The 12,996-nt window shown below is 38.5% G+C and overlaps 1 protein-coding gene across 12 annotated transcripts in view; it reads left to right on the top strand.

The window, feature by feature from the left end:
- HECTD1 (HECT domain E3 ubiquitin protein ligase 1) overlaps positions 1-12,996 on the top strand; it is a 63,915-nt gene that overhangs the window by 30,059 nt on the left and 20,860 nt on the right. For all 12 annotated transcript variants that reach the window (XM_080977318.1, XM_080977313.1, XM_080977316.1 and 9 more), the window contains 11 exons: positions 513-776; positions 1,855-1,931; positions 3,433-3,567; positions 3,984-4,130; positions 5,082-5,176; positions 6,162-6,267; positions 7,496-7,630; positions 9,356-9,495; positions 9,909-10,232; positions 10,763-10,929; positions 11,163-11,339. In XM_080977318.1, coding sequence (XP_080833444.1) covers positions 513-776; positions 1,855-1,931; positions 3,433-3,567; positions 3,984-4,130; positions 5,082-5,176; positions 6,162-6,267; positions 7,496-7,630; positions 9,356-9,495; positions 9,909-10,232; positions 10,763-10,929; positions 11,163-11,339 — 1,767 coding nt within the window. The remainder of the gene's footprint in view (positions 1-512; positions 777-1,854; positions 1,932-3,432; positions 3,568-3,983; positions 4,131-5,081; positions 5,177-6,161; positions 6,268-7,495; positions 7,631-9,355; positions 9,496-9,908; positions 10,233-10,762; positions 10,930-11,162; positions 11,340-12,996) is intronic.

Here is a 12,996-nt window from a genome sequence, read left to right on the forward strand (position 1 = left end):
ATTTATATGTTACGCAGTTATGTACAACAAACAACACTGACATCTTTGCTATTAAAGCAGTTAATTACAGTTCCCAGAATTCCATACTACAACTCTGCATTTGGTTTTCTTTTCCTATTAAATCAGTTCTTTTTTCTTTAGTTCCAAAATTTGGATGCTTCCATTCTCCATCAAATCTGAGGTTTTTTCCCCAGATGCATTTATTTTAGTAGAAATGGATTTTAACAACTAGCTCAGTTTATTCAGTTTGTTTATATTTAATCATTATGTAATATAATGATTTCCAAAACATAAAAGTTTCACCATTGGCCAGTAGACATTTTCTGTTGTCCTATATTGTGATATTGAGGCCGGTGAGAAATACCTATCCTGAGAACTTGAATCTACAACATAAATTTGCATTGAATGCCCACCCATTTTGCTTCATGGAAACTAAACTATTACTTTCTGATAGTTAAAAATCAAATACTAGTTAGCCTTTACTTCTTTTTGTGTGTTTTTTTTTTTAACAGAAAGTCGAAGTGAATTTTTAGAGAAGTTACAGAGAGCCCGAAGCCAGGTGAAACCATCCACAACAAGCCAGCCAATTTTATCTGTCCCCGGCCCAGCTAAACTCACAGTGGGCAATTGGTCTCTTACGTGTCTAAAGGAAGGAGAAATTGCTATTCACAATTCAGATGGTCAGCAAGCTACAATATTAAAAGAAGATCTTCCAGGTTTTGTTTTTGAGTCCAATAGAGGAACTAAACATTCATTTGCTGCTGAAACCTCTTTAGGTGAGTATGTAGATAAGAGTAATAAGGTAATCGCATGTATATATCTGCAGTGGCCCAGTCAGAAATTACATTCTTTTTTTAATAAATCTGGTTTGAAGGGAACACTTAAGCCATAATTTCCTGGTTTGGATGCCCTGGCCATCTGGCCAGTACTATGGAATTTACAGCTCCAAGAAGTAATGATGGTGTCCAACTAGAACGGTTTTAAAAGAGAATTATACTTATGACTCCAAATCCAGATTATACTTTCTATGGGGGATAAGGCTATCAATGGCTATGTCCTGCCTCCACCATCAGAGGCAATATGACTCTGTATACCGATTACTGGGAAACCCAAATGGGGAGTGTTTTCTTTTGGGGCTTCAATAGACAACTAGTTGGCCACTTCAGGAACAGGATGCTAGACTAGATGTGCCATTAGCCTGATCCAGTAGATGGTTCTTGTCTTCTTAAACTGGTTTAACAGACCAGGGAAATCTTACATTAAACAAGCTTGCAAGGGTAGAGGGGAGAAGATACACATGGGGTCACAGTGTATTCCTGATCTAGCAAACTGTGATATGTTAGACTAGGATTGTAATGTCTAAACTGCCAGTGTAGGGGTAACACCATCACCATCATTTTTATTTCCCACCTGTTGCCAGAAGGTCCCGGGTGGGTTACAACAATATAAAATACAGCATTTAAAACAGTGTGAAACAAATTGCAATCATAGCTGGAATGGATTGTAAAAATATATCTAAAGTGTCAAAGCCAGGTTAAAGAGAGATGTTTTCAGCATACAATGAAGTTGCCAGATGCACCTCTGTGAAGAGGGAATTCCATAACTTAAGGGTTTCCAGAGAGAATGCCTTCTTCAGGGTCACACAGACCCTACCTCTGAGTGTGATGGAACTACCAAGAAGGCCCTCTCTGCTGATCTGAAAACAGGAGAGGGGTTGTAGGCAAGGAGGCAATCAATCATTCAGTTATTTTGGGACCTAAGTCGTATAGGACTTTAAACAGTAGTGTGAGCACCTTGAATTGGGCACAGAAATGAACTGGCAACATAATATCCTGTCATCTGGATATTTTGCAGGATCAGAATTTGTGACTGGTTGGACTGGCAAAAGGGGAAGAAAGGCAAAATCAAAGTCGGAAAAAACCAAACAAAAGGTTAGTATGTTTTAAAAACATTTTAATGGAGAATTTGGATTTCAGTTTGTTACTTTCTGTATTGCTTCTTGTACATGCTAGTTGCTGGCTTGAGGTGGTTTAGATACTTAGCCTATCTATGTTTAAAAAGCATATAAATTCTCACTTCTGTGATGAGATTTGTAAAGGATTTGTTAGAGCAGTGGTGAGGAACTTTTAGCCCAGTTAGGTTCACCAGGCCTCCCCTTCAGCCAAGCCTACTTGCCCTACACCTGCAGAGCAGATTTTGAGGCAAATGGGGGAGTTCTGTTGTGTGAGTAGTACTGCACTCATGCAACATTGGATCAAAACTTGTTTTTCCACTTGCATCAGTATCAGAGTGACTCACTTGAAATCTAAAGTCCATTCAAAAATGCATTAATACATTAGTATTAATTGAGGTCAGCCTCAAGAAGCAACAGATTACAGAAGATATCACCAAGAATTATAGTTCCTCAAAGACCTTTGTTTCCAACCCTCCCCCCCCCCAAAAAAAGATTTTCAGAGATGTATTGTCCCCCTCTGCTGATGAGAGGCTCTTTCATCCAGTAGAATTTTCCATTAGTGGAAAGTGAGGGGGAGAGGAGGTTATTCCCCTCTCCCTCTGCAGCCCACCTCCCTGCACTCTGCCATCAGATCAACAGGGCAGGGGGACCCTTTGGAACAGTGTGGTGGCGGTGGCAGCAGCAGCAAGGGACTGCAAGAGAAAGGGGGAAATTGTGAAAAAAAATCACCCCCCCTCCCTTTAAACTCCCAGAAGCCTCTACTGAATCATAGAGCCCTCTGTTATTGGGAGGGACACAGCTGACTGCATCTCCCAGTGAATGAAGGTGCCTTTCAGACATCCTTGGGAAGACTGGGGGCAGGGAGGCAACATGAAAAAAAAGTGTGTTCTAAAAACTCTTGAATAAGTCATCACCTGGAGCAAGACTTCAGAAGATGGCTTGAACAGATGGATAAAGTTCATTTGGGAGTCCTTCAAGCAGATTGTTTATGACTTTATGGTATGGTACAAAGGTAGCATTTTGGATTGGGTCTGAAAATAAGTTGGGGAAATGCACTTCTTAAAAACACATCAAATCTGTAGCCATAACATTTAGCAGGCAGCCTTGAGCAAAGTCCCCAATGGACTTTGGTTTAACAAACCAAAATTAATAGGGTTATTAGGAGAAATGTAACTGACATCTTGACTTGTGGGTGCGGGGGATCGTTCAGTGCTAGAGCCCATGTTTTGTAGATAAAGGTTTCCAGATTCCATCTTTGGCAGCTCCATTTACAAAAGCATTTCAAATGGTGAAGCTGAAAACAATCTTGGCTGTCATTGTAGACAAAATCATATAAAGCATTCTGACTCAATTGTAAGTTTCTTATGTACTGTCATTCCAAGTGAAGCTGATCCAAGGTTGGCATTCATAAATATCAAGAAAATATTTCATTTGGTTTGAAATTGTAAATTCATCCTGATTTCTTAAATGATGCTCAGGTACGAACTATGGCAAGAGACTTGTACGATGACCATTTCAAAGCTGTTGAAAGTATGCCTAGAGGTGTAGTTGTAACACTGAGGAACATAGCAACACAATTAGAATCTTCATGGGAGCTCCATACAAATAGGCAGGTAAGTATCATTGAGTAAATTGCAGTGGTAAGCATAATTTGCTGCTGTTGTTAATGTTGACTTGATTCAGACATAAAAATTAATCCATCTGTCTTCGTCTGATGGTATTGGCAGATTCTCAAAGTGAGTTTAGTATTTCCAGGTTACTTTTAACTTGGGCTGTTGACAGCTGCTCATAATACTAAGCCCAGGTCAAAGTGGGCCACAGGAATTTGCATATGAAATAGGGTGAGTGGCAGATAAGAGCAGCCTGATCTGGAAATGGTAGTTTTAAATCTGCACCATGCTGTGTGAAGTGTACTGCTTACTGTGTGTATGCAGTACTTTTTGGTGAAGTTCTTGTTTCCGCAGTTAGACTGCTGTTGTGTAATACCATAAAGTGAATGGAGCCACTATTATCTGATTTTCTTTTTCAGTTTATTGAGGGAGAAAACACTTGGCGAGATTTAATGAAAACTGCTCTGGAAAACTTAATTGTCCTTCTGAAGGATGAAAATACTATTTCACCATATGAAATGTGCAGCAGTGGCTTGGTGCAGGCTCTTCTTACTGTTTTGAATAATGTAAGTTTTATTGCAGAATGAGTGGGAACTTCAGAGCCAAGGAGCCAAGTCTTTATTCACAGCCATGAAGTTAACTGGCTGATCTTAGACCAGTTAACTTCATCTTTCAGCCTAACTTAACCTCGTGAGGTTGTTGTGAGGATGAAGGAAGGATAACTGTGTATGTCACCTGAGCTTTGGGGGGCGGGGCAGGTGGAGAGTGCAGTGAAACTGTATTAATCACAGTTAATGTAAAAGGTTTTGAATTTTCTTAAGGAATATCTACAGTGTAGTCTATTAGCTGTGAGAAATGATTTCACTTAAACTTAACCTAAAAAAGAACAGGGGTCAAGAGACATGAAGCTCTGTTTGCACCAGCACTGTTAACCTAGTGCTGCTCTAGTGGTCTAACCATGCTTTGGACAGACAGTGCTGCCCATAAAACAAAGGAGAGTTTTCAGAGGGAAGATGCAGCCTGGCAATCAGACTATAAACACTTGTTTTATTTTCATTAAATCACCTAGCAAATATCAGAAGAGGTGAAGGAGGAGGAGATTTTAAAAATGCTGGGAATGATGCTGTTAGGATAGGTGGGTGGTGTTAATACTTGCTGTTTCTCTGCCCTCAACAGGGCTGCACATTTATTTCTCGTTGCAAGAGCTGAGCAGTTCAAGTTGATGGTCTTTGGAGCAACAGGAGACTGTCACTCACAGTCACAATTTTTATTACAAACTTCAGTGCATTCCAGAATGAGATACTTGTATTTCTGAAGCAAAAAATAATTAATTTTTGTTCGTCCTCAAAACTTGTGTGATTTATGCATCTGACTTCTCCCCCTTTCTCATTGTCACTTCGGCAGGCAGTGCTTGAGAAGTTGGTTTTCTCCTTACGTAATGAGTTAAGTTAGCCATAATGGCCTAATCTCAAATTTTGAGCAGCCATTCTTTTAACAATTCCCTCTTTTTCATTTAGAATGTGGATTTTGATTTGAAACAAGATTGTAGTCAGCTAGTGGAAAGAATAAATGTATTCAAAACAGCTTTCAGTGAAAATGAAGATGATGAAAGGTAATTTTGTTGTTCCTGACCTTATGAAAAATAATGTGTGCACAACTATTTTTTATACTCGGCTTTCAATAGTAAAAGGCATATTGGTCTTGGACTAGAACATAACTTGCTGCTTTTTGTATTTAAATTGCCCGATGTTTATCGCATCAGTGTTGCTTTGCAGTTGTAGATCCCATTTAAACAGAGTGTTGCCCATATATTTAGTTATTGAATAATGCATATACTGTACTGTGTTTCGGCTCTCATAAGGCCCCCAAGATAATTTGCCAGAATAACAACACAATAATGTTACAATAAAAAATGAGAGTGGTAAAACCACATTGCAGTAATCTAACCTAGTAGAGATGTAAGGTATGTGTAACTATGGCCAGATCTCCTTATCTCAGATTCTCCAAGCAGTATTTTATAATTAAAAATAGCTTTGAGCTTTGATATGTAGTACAAAGCATTTTAAACATAGCTTAAGATCATCTAAAAAAAATTAAAGTGTTGATGTTTGATGAATCAATGCACCTGGCTTTGATTCAGATATATGCCAAATCATGCATTATTGCTGTGATAACAAGCAAGCATGAACAGGAAGTTCTACCTTTTCCATGCACAGCATATAATATTGTTAGTAACAAACAGCAGTTTCTATTATGAGGGTATAATGAGAAATGATGATTTGTTACAAATTTTGTTGGTTTACATTTTCTCCCAATTGTGTGGTGGGAGCACAGAAGTCTGAGGCTTGTGCTTACTTGTTCTCATAATGGCAAACCATTGCAATATCTATGTTTTATATATTGTTGGATCATGTTTATTGTTGCAAGCTGGCTTGAGTTCTGTTTTTAAATAGGCAGAGTTTAGGTTTTAAAAATAGCTTGTCATCGCTACAACATTTTGAAGTTGTAATTGTACTCTGAAGTTTTCATAACTTCTGTTCATTTTTCAAAGCCCTTTGTATTATAGACAGTAACATTTGTCTTCTCTGTGTTCATAGTCGTCCAGCAGTTGCATTAATTCGGAAACTCATAGCAGTATTAGAATCTATTGAACGTCTACCTCTACACTTGTATGATACACCAGGATCAACGTATAATCTGCAGGTAACTTTTCAATATGGTAGAAATTTACTACATTCTAATAAAAATGATTCTGTGCCCTTTCTCTGCTATTCTTCCTATAAATTTCCATAAAATACAGTTGTCCCGAGCTACTTTAGTTGGATACAGACCTATTTCATTATTAGAATGCTTCAGTCAGATCCAGTGGAGTCTTCCACTTTGCAAACTGGACAAATTCATAGACAGAAGTGGGAGAGGCATTTTTTGCCCATTCTCCCTTCCTTCTATAGCCCCCAGCACCATCTACCATGTTGTTTTGGAGGGTCCCCAGCCCTCTAGACCTGATTTTTGAGGCAAGGGGAATATAGAAAAAATCCCACCCTCCAGAGCATCCAGTTGACAAAGTTCCATTCTGCACAACTCTGGGTGTCACCCATTAAATGTTCTATGGAATGTGGGCTTGGCGCAACAAACATTTATGGGTATCATCTAGATTTGCTGCTGTGTACGCATGAAGGTTCTAGTTGGGGATCCAGGCAGGGTTGTATAAATACAGTAATTGCTGTAAATAGAAAAGTGATTTCACAAGACATTTCTGGTCATATTAATTCTTAGTATTAAGTAAAAAAAATAGCAGCCTATACTCATAATTTGTTGGGTGTGGGAGCTTTCTCCCTGACCTTCCTTGAGCTTTTTTGTGTTTGTTTTATACTGTACCCCACCCTAAATACAATGAAGGGCAGTATAAAAACATTCTAAATAAATAAAAGTTTTAATAATCAGCTCGGGTCCAAAGAGCTATGAGTGGAAGAAGAAAATGTAGCAGTGCTGTTCCTTTTGTGAGACCTGGTGAAAGAACTTCCTGGTGAAAGAACTTGGAATGTAATTGGGGTTGTATTACAATATGAAAAGAACTGTGAATATTGAAGATACAGACTAAAGCATGTGAGCTCTAGTGGGCCATAAAATGTTATTGATAGGAATTTAAACAAAGCTGCAGCCTGCCCACACAGGACAATGTCAGTCACTTTTGACATATTGAGTCCAAAACAGACTACGGATGAGTGGGAAAGACTTTCTACTAGAGTAAGAATGCTGTTGGATCTGTGCATTTGTGTAAATGTGTGTGTATAGTGACTATGCAGATTTGTCAGTTGTGCTGATTTTCCTAATTTATTAATGCTTGCTTGACTTTGAAAACATAATCATTAGTATTTGTTATAAATGAAAGGGATGTTTCTAAGTAAAAAAATTGTTGCTTTGACTTTAGATATTAACAAGACGGTTGCGGTTTCGCTTGGAGCGTGCTTCTGGGGAGACAGCTTTAATAGACAGAACAGGTCGAATGTTGAAAATGGAGCCCTTGGCAACTGTAGAATCTTTAGAGCAATATCTCCTAAAAATGGTGAGCAAACTCCTCTTCTCCCCAGGTTGCATTCAGACTACCTATACACATAGCTCAGCCCATGGTACAGTGGTGCCTCGCAAGACGAAATTAATTCGTTCCGCGAGTTTTTTCGTCTAGCGAATTTTTCGTCTTGCGAAGCACGAAATCCCATAGGAATGCATTGAAATTCAATTAATGCGTTCCTATGGTCAAAAAAAGTCCAAACAAAGCCAAATTTGGTACAACAAGAGTTTATTAAGTGCTCTTTAAAGTCACACATCCTGTAAAGAGCATTTCAAAAATTGAAGGAACAATAAATTAAGTTTCTAAACATGACAGAAAAACATTTAAAAATCAACAAAGTGTACAGTACATTTTCTAAGACTCTGGGGGACAACTCGAAGAAGGTTCCTCTTCCACTCTTTGCTTCTTGCTGAAGAACCCCCTCCTCAACTGTTCCCCCAGCCACCCACCACACAGAAATTCAAATCCAGAATTTTTTTAAAAAAACAGCAGAGTGGCCCAATGGTCACAGAAAATCATAAAAATGCAGAAAAAAACCACACAAGCTTCCAGATTCTTGCAAACCCCTCCTCAACTGTTCCCCCAGCCACCCACCACACAGAAATTCAAATCCAGAATTTTTTTTAAAAAACAGCAGAGTGGCCCAATGGTCACAGAAAATCATAAAAATGCAGGAAAAAACCACACAAGCTTCCAGATTCTTGCAAACCCCTCCCCAACACCAAGTCCTTGAATTCCAAACACCCCAACCCAAAATCCAAAACCCCAAAAAAAAGTTTTAAAAGTTTAAAAGAAGTTTTGGAAAAGCTTCAAAAATCACCAAAGTCTTCAAAAGCCTCAAAAAAGGCTACCACACCGCGTTCTGTGAGTTGCTCCTTGAAGTCAAGTCGCAACTGTATTAACGGTGTTAAGAAAAAGGAAACAAACTTGCAAGATGTTTTCGTTTTTCGTCTTGCGAAGCAAGCCCATAGGGAAATTTGTCTTGCGAAGCAGCTCAAAAAACGGAAAACCCTTTCGTCTAGCGAGTTTTTTGTCTTGCGAGGCATTCGTCTTGCGGGGCACCACTGTAGTTTCCACTGGAGGAAGTGCAGTTTTTGCAGATTCCCATTTCTCCCATGCCCCTGAAAAGTTGTTCTGGAGGGTCTGGAGATCCTTGGGAACCGTATGGGAAAAGGCAGGAGGCATTGATGAATGCCTTTTCTGTTTGGAGCATTTATGAATCTCAGCCACTTATGTGAATGGAAGGTCAAATTTGGGTCAAGCACTCGATCCAGCCTATCATGTTTACAGAAAGAATTACATTAATTCTTCTGTTTGAGGTGATTTTTTTTGTAGTTATTTGTCATTGTCTGTTCAGGTTTCTAGTCCTCAAGTGTGAGATGTGGGGTTGGGATGAGCACCCTCTAATCCTCCAGCTTGGGAAGGCTTTCTTGTTCTCTTACATTGCATCTTAAATGGTTTCTGTTGATGGAATTATGACATTTAATTGTGCTTTACTGTATGTTTTAGGGGACCCGGGTGGCGCTGTGTGTTAAACCACAGAGCCTAAGACTTGTTGCTCATGGGTCCCTTTACCTTTTTACTGTATATTTTGATCATGTATTAATCTGCTGTTAGCCATTTTGGGGTCTTTGGACCAAAAAGTGATATATAAATAATAGTGATGATAAGAAACTCTATACTTATGTGATACATTTTTGTTGCCTCTTTTTTCCTTAGGTGGCAAAGCAATGGTATGACTTTGATAGATCATCATTTGTTTTTGTACGAAAACTCAGAGAAGGCCAGACATTCATTTTCAGACACCAGCATGATTTTGATGAAAATGGAATTATTTACTGGATTGGAACAAATGCAAAGTAAGATTTCAGTAACTTCAGTTTGAGACAGTGCTAAAATCTTGAATGAAATAGCATTGTATTTAAATACCTGCAGGCCAATTCTAAATATTTTCCAAGTGCAACACTGGATTTTCCATGCATCATTTTTAAATAAAAAAATGTATTATTGGGACATAGTTTGCAGTATGCATGGCATATTAGCTTTTGTTTTTTAGGTTTTAAAATTTAGGTTTTAAAATACTGTCTGTCACTTACCTATGGCCATTCCATCAGGCTCCCTGAACTGTTGTCATCCCAGTTTCTTATAGGATCTGATGCTTGAGTCTGTATTATTTCCCCATGCTCTGGAAGTCTTTTCAGCTGAAGAGGGGAGTTAAAATGCTTTAAACAAATATTCATGAGTAATAGTGACATCGTTGTTTCTATTGTAGAACAGCTTATGAGTGGGTAAATCCGGCCGCCTATGGGCTGGTGGTAGTTACATCTTCAGAAGGAAGAAATTTGCCTTATGGCCGTTTGGAAGACATCTTAAGCCGTGACAGTTCAGCTCTGAATTGTCATACTAACGATGATAAAAATGCATGGTTTGCTATAGACCTTGGTCTTTGGGTGATACCATCAGCTTACACATTACGCCATGCTCGTGGTTATGGACGATCTGCTCTCAGAAATTGGGTTTTTCAAGTATCTAAGGATGGACAGAACTGGACTACTCTATATACTCATGTGGATGACTGCAGTCTGAATGAACCAGGGTATGTAAAAATATTTCCATTTACATGGACCATTGTTGTTTCTGACTTTATGACAATAAATTTAGTACCCATAACGTATGGGCCATTCTTAGTCCACTGAAGTAATTGGAAATTAACCTCTTGATATCATTGGGTCCAGGATTTACTTCACTGTGCTGAAATTCATTGAATAATAAAAAGTTGGCCTTCCACAGTGGCTTGGCTTAAACATGGTAAACCATACAAGCCTTGGCTGTTTTTCTAGCATATAGATGAAACAACCACAATTCTTGGCTTAGTGTTACGTTAGGGCTGCCATACGTCTGGAATTTCCAGGGCATGTCTGTCGAAACATGGCAACCCTATGTTATGTCCAAAAATTTAATTCATGTGATGGTATAATAGAGTAATTTTCTGTTTGTAAACTGGTGGTCTTTTTGATCCATGAAAACCACCATACAAATAATTAATATTTCTCTGTGTTTTTGTCATGACACTTAAATTTATCATTACCTAATTTTTTCCTTCAACTTCCCCAAACTAATGTAAAGGTCAACAGCAACATGGCCACTAGATCTACAAAAGGATGAGAAGCAAGGCTGGAGGCATGTAAGAATTAAGCAAATGGGGAAGAATGCCAGTGGGCAAACACACTACCTCTCTCTATCTGGATTTGAACTTTATGGCACTGTGAATGGTGTGTGTGAGGATCAGCTAGGTAAGCAATGTAGATAGAATTATTTCTTGTTCTTACCACCAGCTATTGTACTGTAGGCCATGAATTAAACTTTTTCAAAAACTTAATGCCAATCTAGAGCATGTTTCTAAGCACGTTTTAAGATCAAAATATCAGTTTGATATTTGAAATACCTGCCACCAAGTTGGAATGCTTAAATCTTGTATAGATAGCTTAACCAGCAGTGTTTCATCACTAGTTTTGATTGCATGTAGGAAAAGCAGCTAAAGAAGCAGAGGCTAATCTGCGAAGGCAGAGGAGACTGGTACGTTCTCAGGTTCTGAAGTACATGGTTCCAGGTGCCCGTGTCATCAGAGGAATTGATTGGAAATGGAGAGATCAGGATGGTAGTTCACAAGGTGAAGGCACTGTTACAGGCGAATTGCACAATGGTGAGCAACTGCTTAAACAATTAGCTCTCTTTATTCCACAAGTTATTTATAGTAGTTCACTGCATTTTCTAGTTTGGTGATTAGGGAAATGTAGATTCAGAAATCAAAAGGAAGACAGAAAGGAAATAGTGTACTGTTTGGTCATGTTAAATCAAGAGTGCATTTGTCATAGTGACCTGCTGAAATAAAGAAAACCTGTTTGAGCTTCAGATAAAATTAGCACCCGAGTTCTAAACATTTCTACCTCAAAATAAGTTTTACAGGGCACAAAGGGAGCCTGTAGAATAATGTAAGATTTGCAGAAGTAGTAAGTGAAATTCCTTGGAAAAACCAGGAGAAAACCTCTCACTTAATTACTGGGTGGGTAAGAAGTCCTAAGATATCACTTGCCTCTTGACCTCAAGAAGCATCCAGAAATTGAGAAGGACAAACTGGTTCATAAACTCCCCCAGGTATTAGTCACACCTAACTTCCCTAGTTCTTGGAGATTCTGACTTGTACTTTGGGAACTTGTATTTCAAGAAAGAAAATGTTAGTGTTACTTGATAGTTAGAGATCAAGAACAAGGTCTTATTGGAACAGTATTCCTTGGGGAAGTAAAGTACCACCACTCACATTTGATTTTCACATGTCCATAAAATACAGTGTTGCATACAAGTTGTGCTAATTACATGCAACTCCAATATACAGATTAGCTGTGGCATTTCTGCTCCTATATTTTGTGTGTTGCGTTATGGGTATGAATAATTGATCCAGTGTCTAAGAAGAATAAATATTTCCTGTCTGTATAATATCAGAATACCTTGCTATCCCTTTTCTGGCTTGGCATTTGCAACTTGCTTTTTCTTCAGCTTTTGTCAAGTTCTCTGCCATTTCTTACCTTACTAGCTTCGCTGGGATCAAGTTTCTGTTTTCTTAATACTAATATATGATTAAACCAAAGTGGGGAATGCTAAGAGGCAGGTATTAAATTTCCAGTGGCATAGCAATTAGATTTATAATATTTTTTGAGGAAGGATATGATGCCACATTCAAGGTCTCCATCTCAAGTGTATCTTTTCTTTAGAATGATCGTTCTCCTATTATGCAGAAAAATCATCCTAATAATTATTCACTTAAAAATACTTGTGAAAAGTAGTTGAAAATTAGATAGAAGTAGAAAAGTAGATAGAAAATTTTGTGGTGATATTTTAATGTGCTTGTCTTCTTTAGCATTCAAGATTTGATTAACTAGCTCCCCCACTCTGAATCCGTCACTCTATGAACCATATTAGGCCAAGTTCCAAAAAAACAATTCTCTCTCGTTCCCATATCAACTAAAAATCTTCTTCCCAGGGAGTAATTGTTAAACAAAAACTGGAGTGCCAGTTATTTAAAATGTAATTAAAATAATGCATAGAGAAAGGTCTTCATATCATAAGCAGAAGGAAGTTGCAAGGATGCTCCTTGGACCCAAGTGTGGTCTGTTTGCCCTCCCTTCCCACCCACCTTTTAAATAAAGGTTCAAGGACTGCCTTGCCACAACCTTAAAGGAAAGCCAGGTTTCAGGTGCAGATTGGACTGCATTTGCCACTGCTGTGGTTGACCAACGACTGAGGATGGAGGCCAACCATACTTAACAAGCTGACTTAAAATAGAATAATGGATTTTCCCCAGT

Source organism: Podarcis pityusensis (genome assembly GCF_964106645.2).
Source record: "Podarcis pityusensis genome assembly, chromosome: 1".
Lineage (NCBI taxonomy): Eukaryota > Metazoa > Chordata > Lepidosauria > Squamata > Lacertidae > Podarcis > Podarcis pityusensis.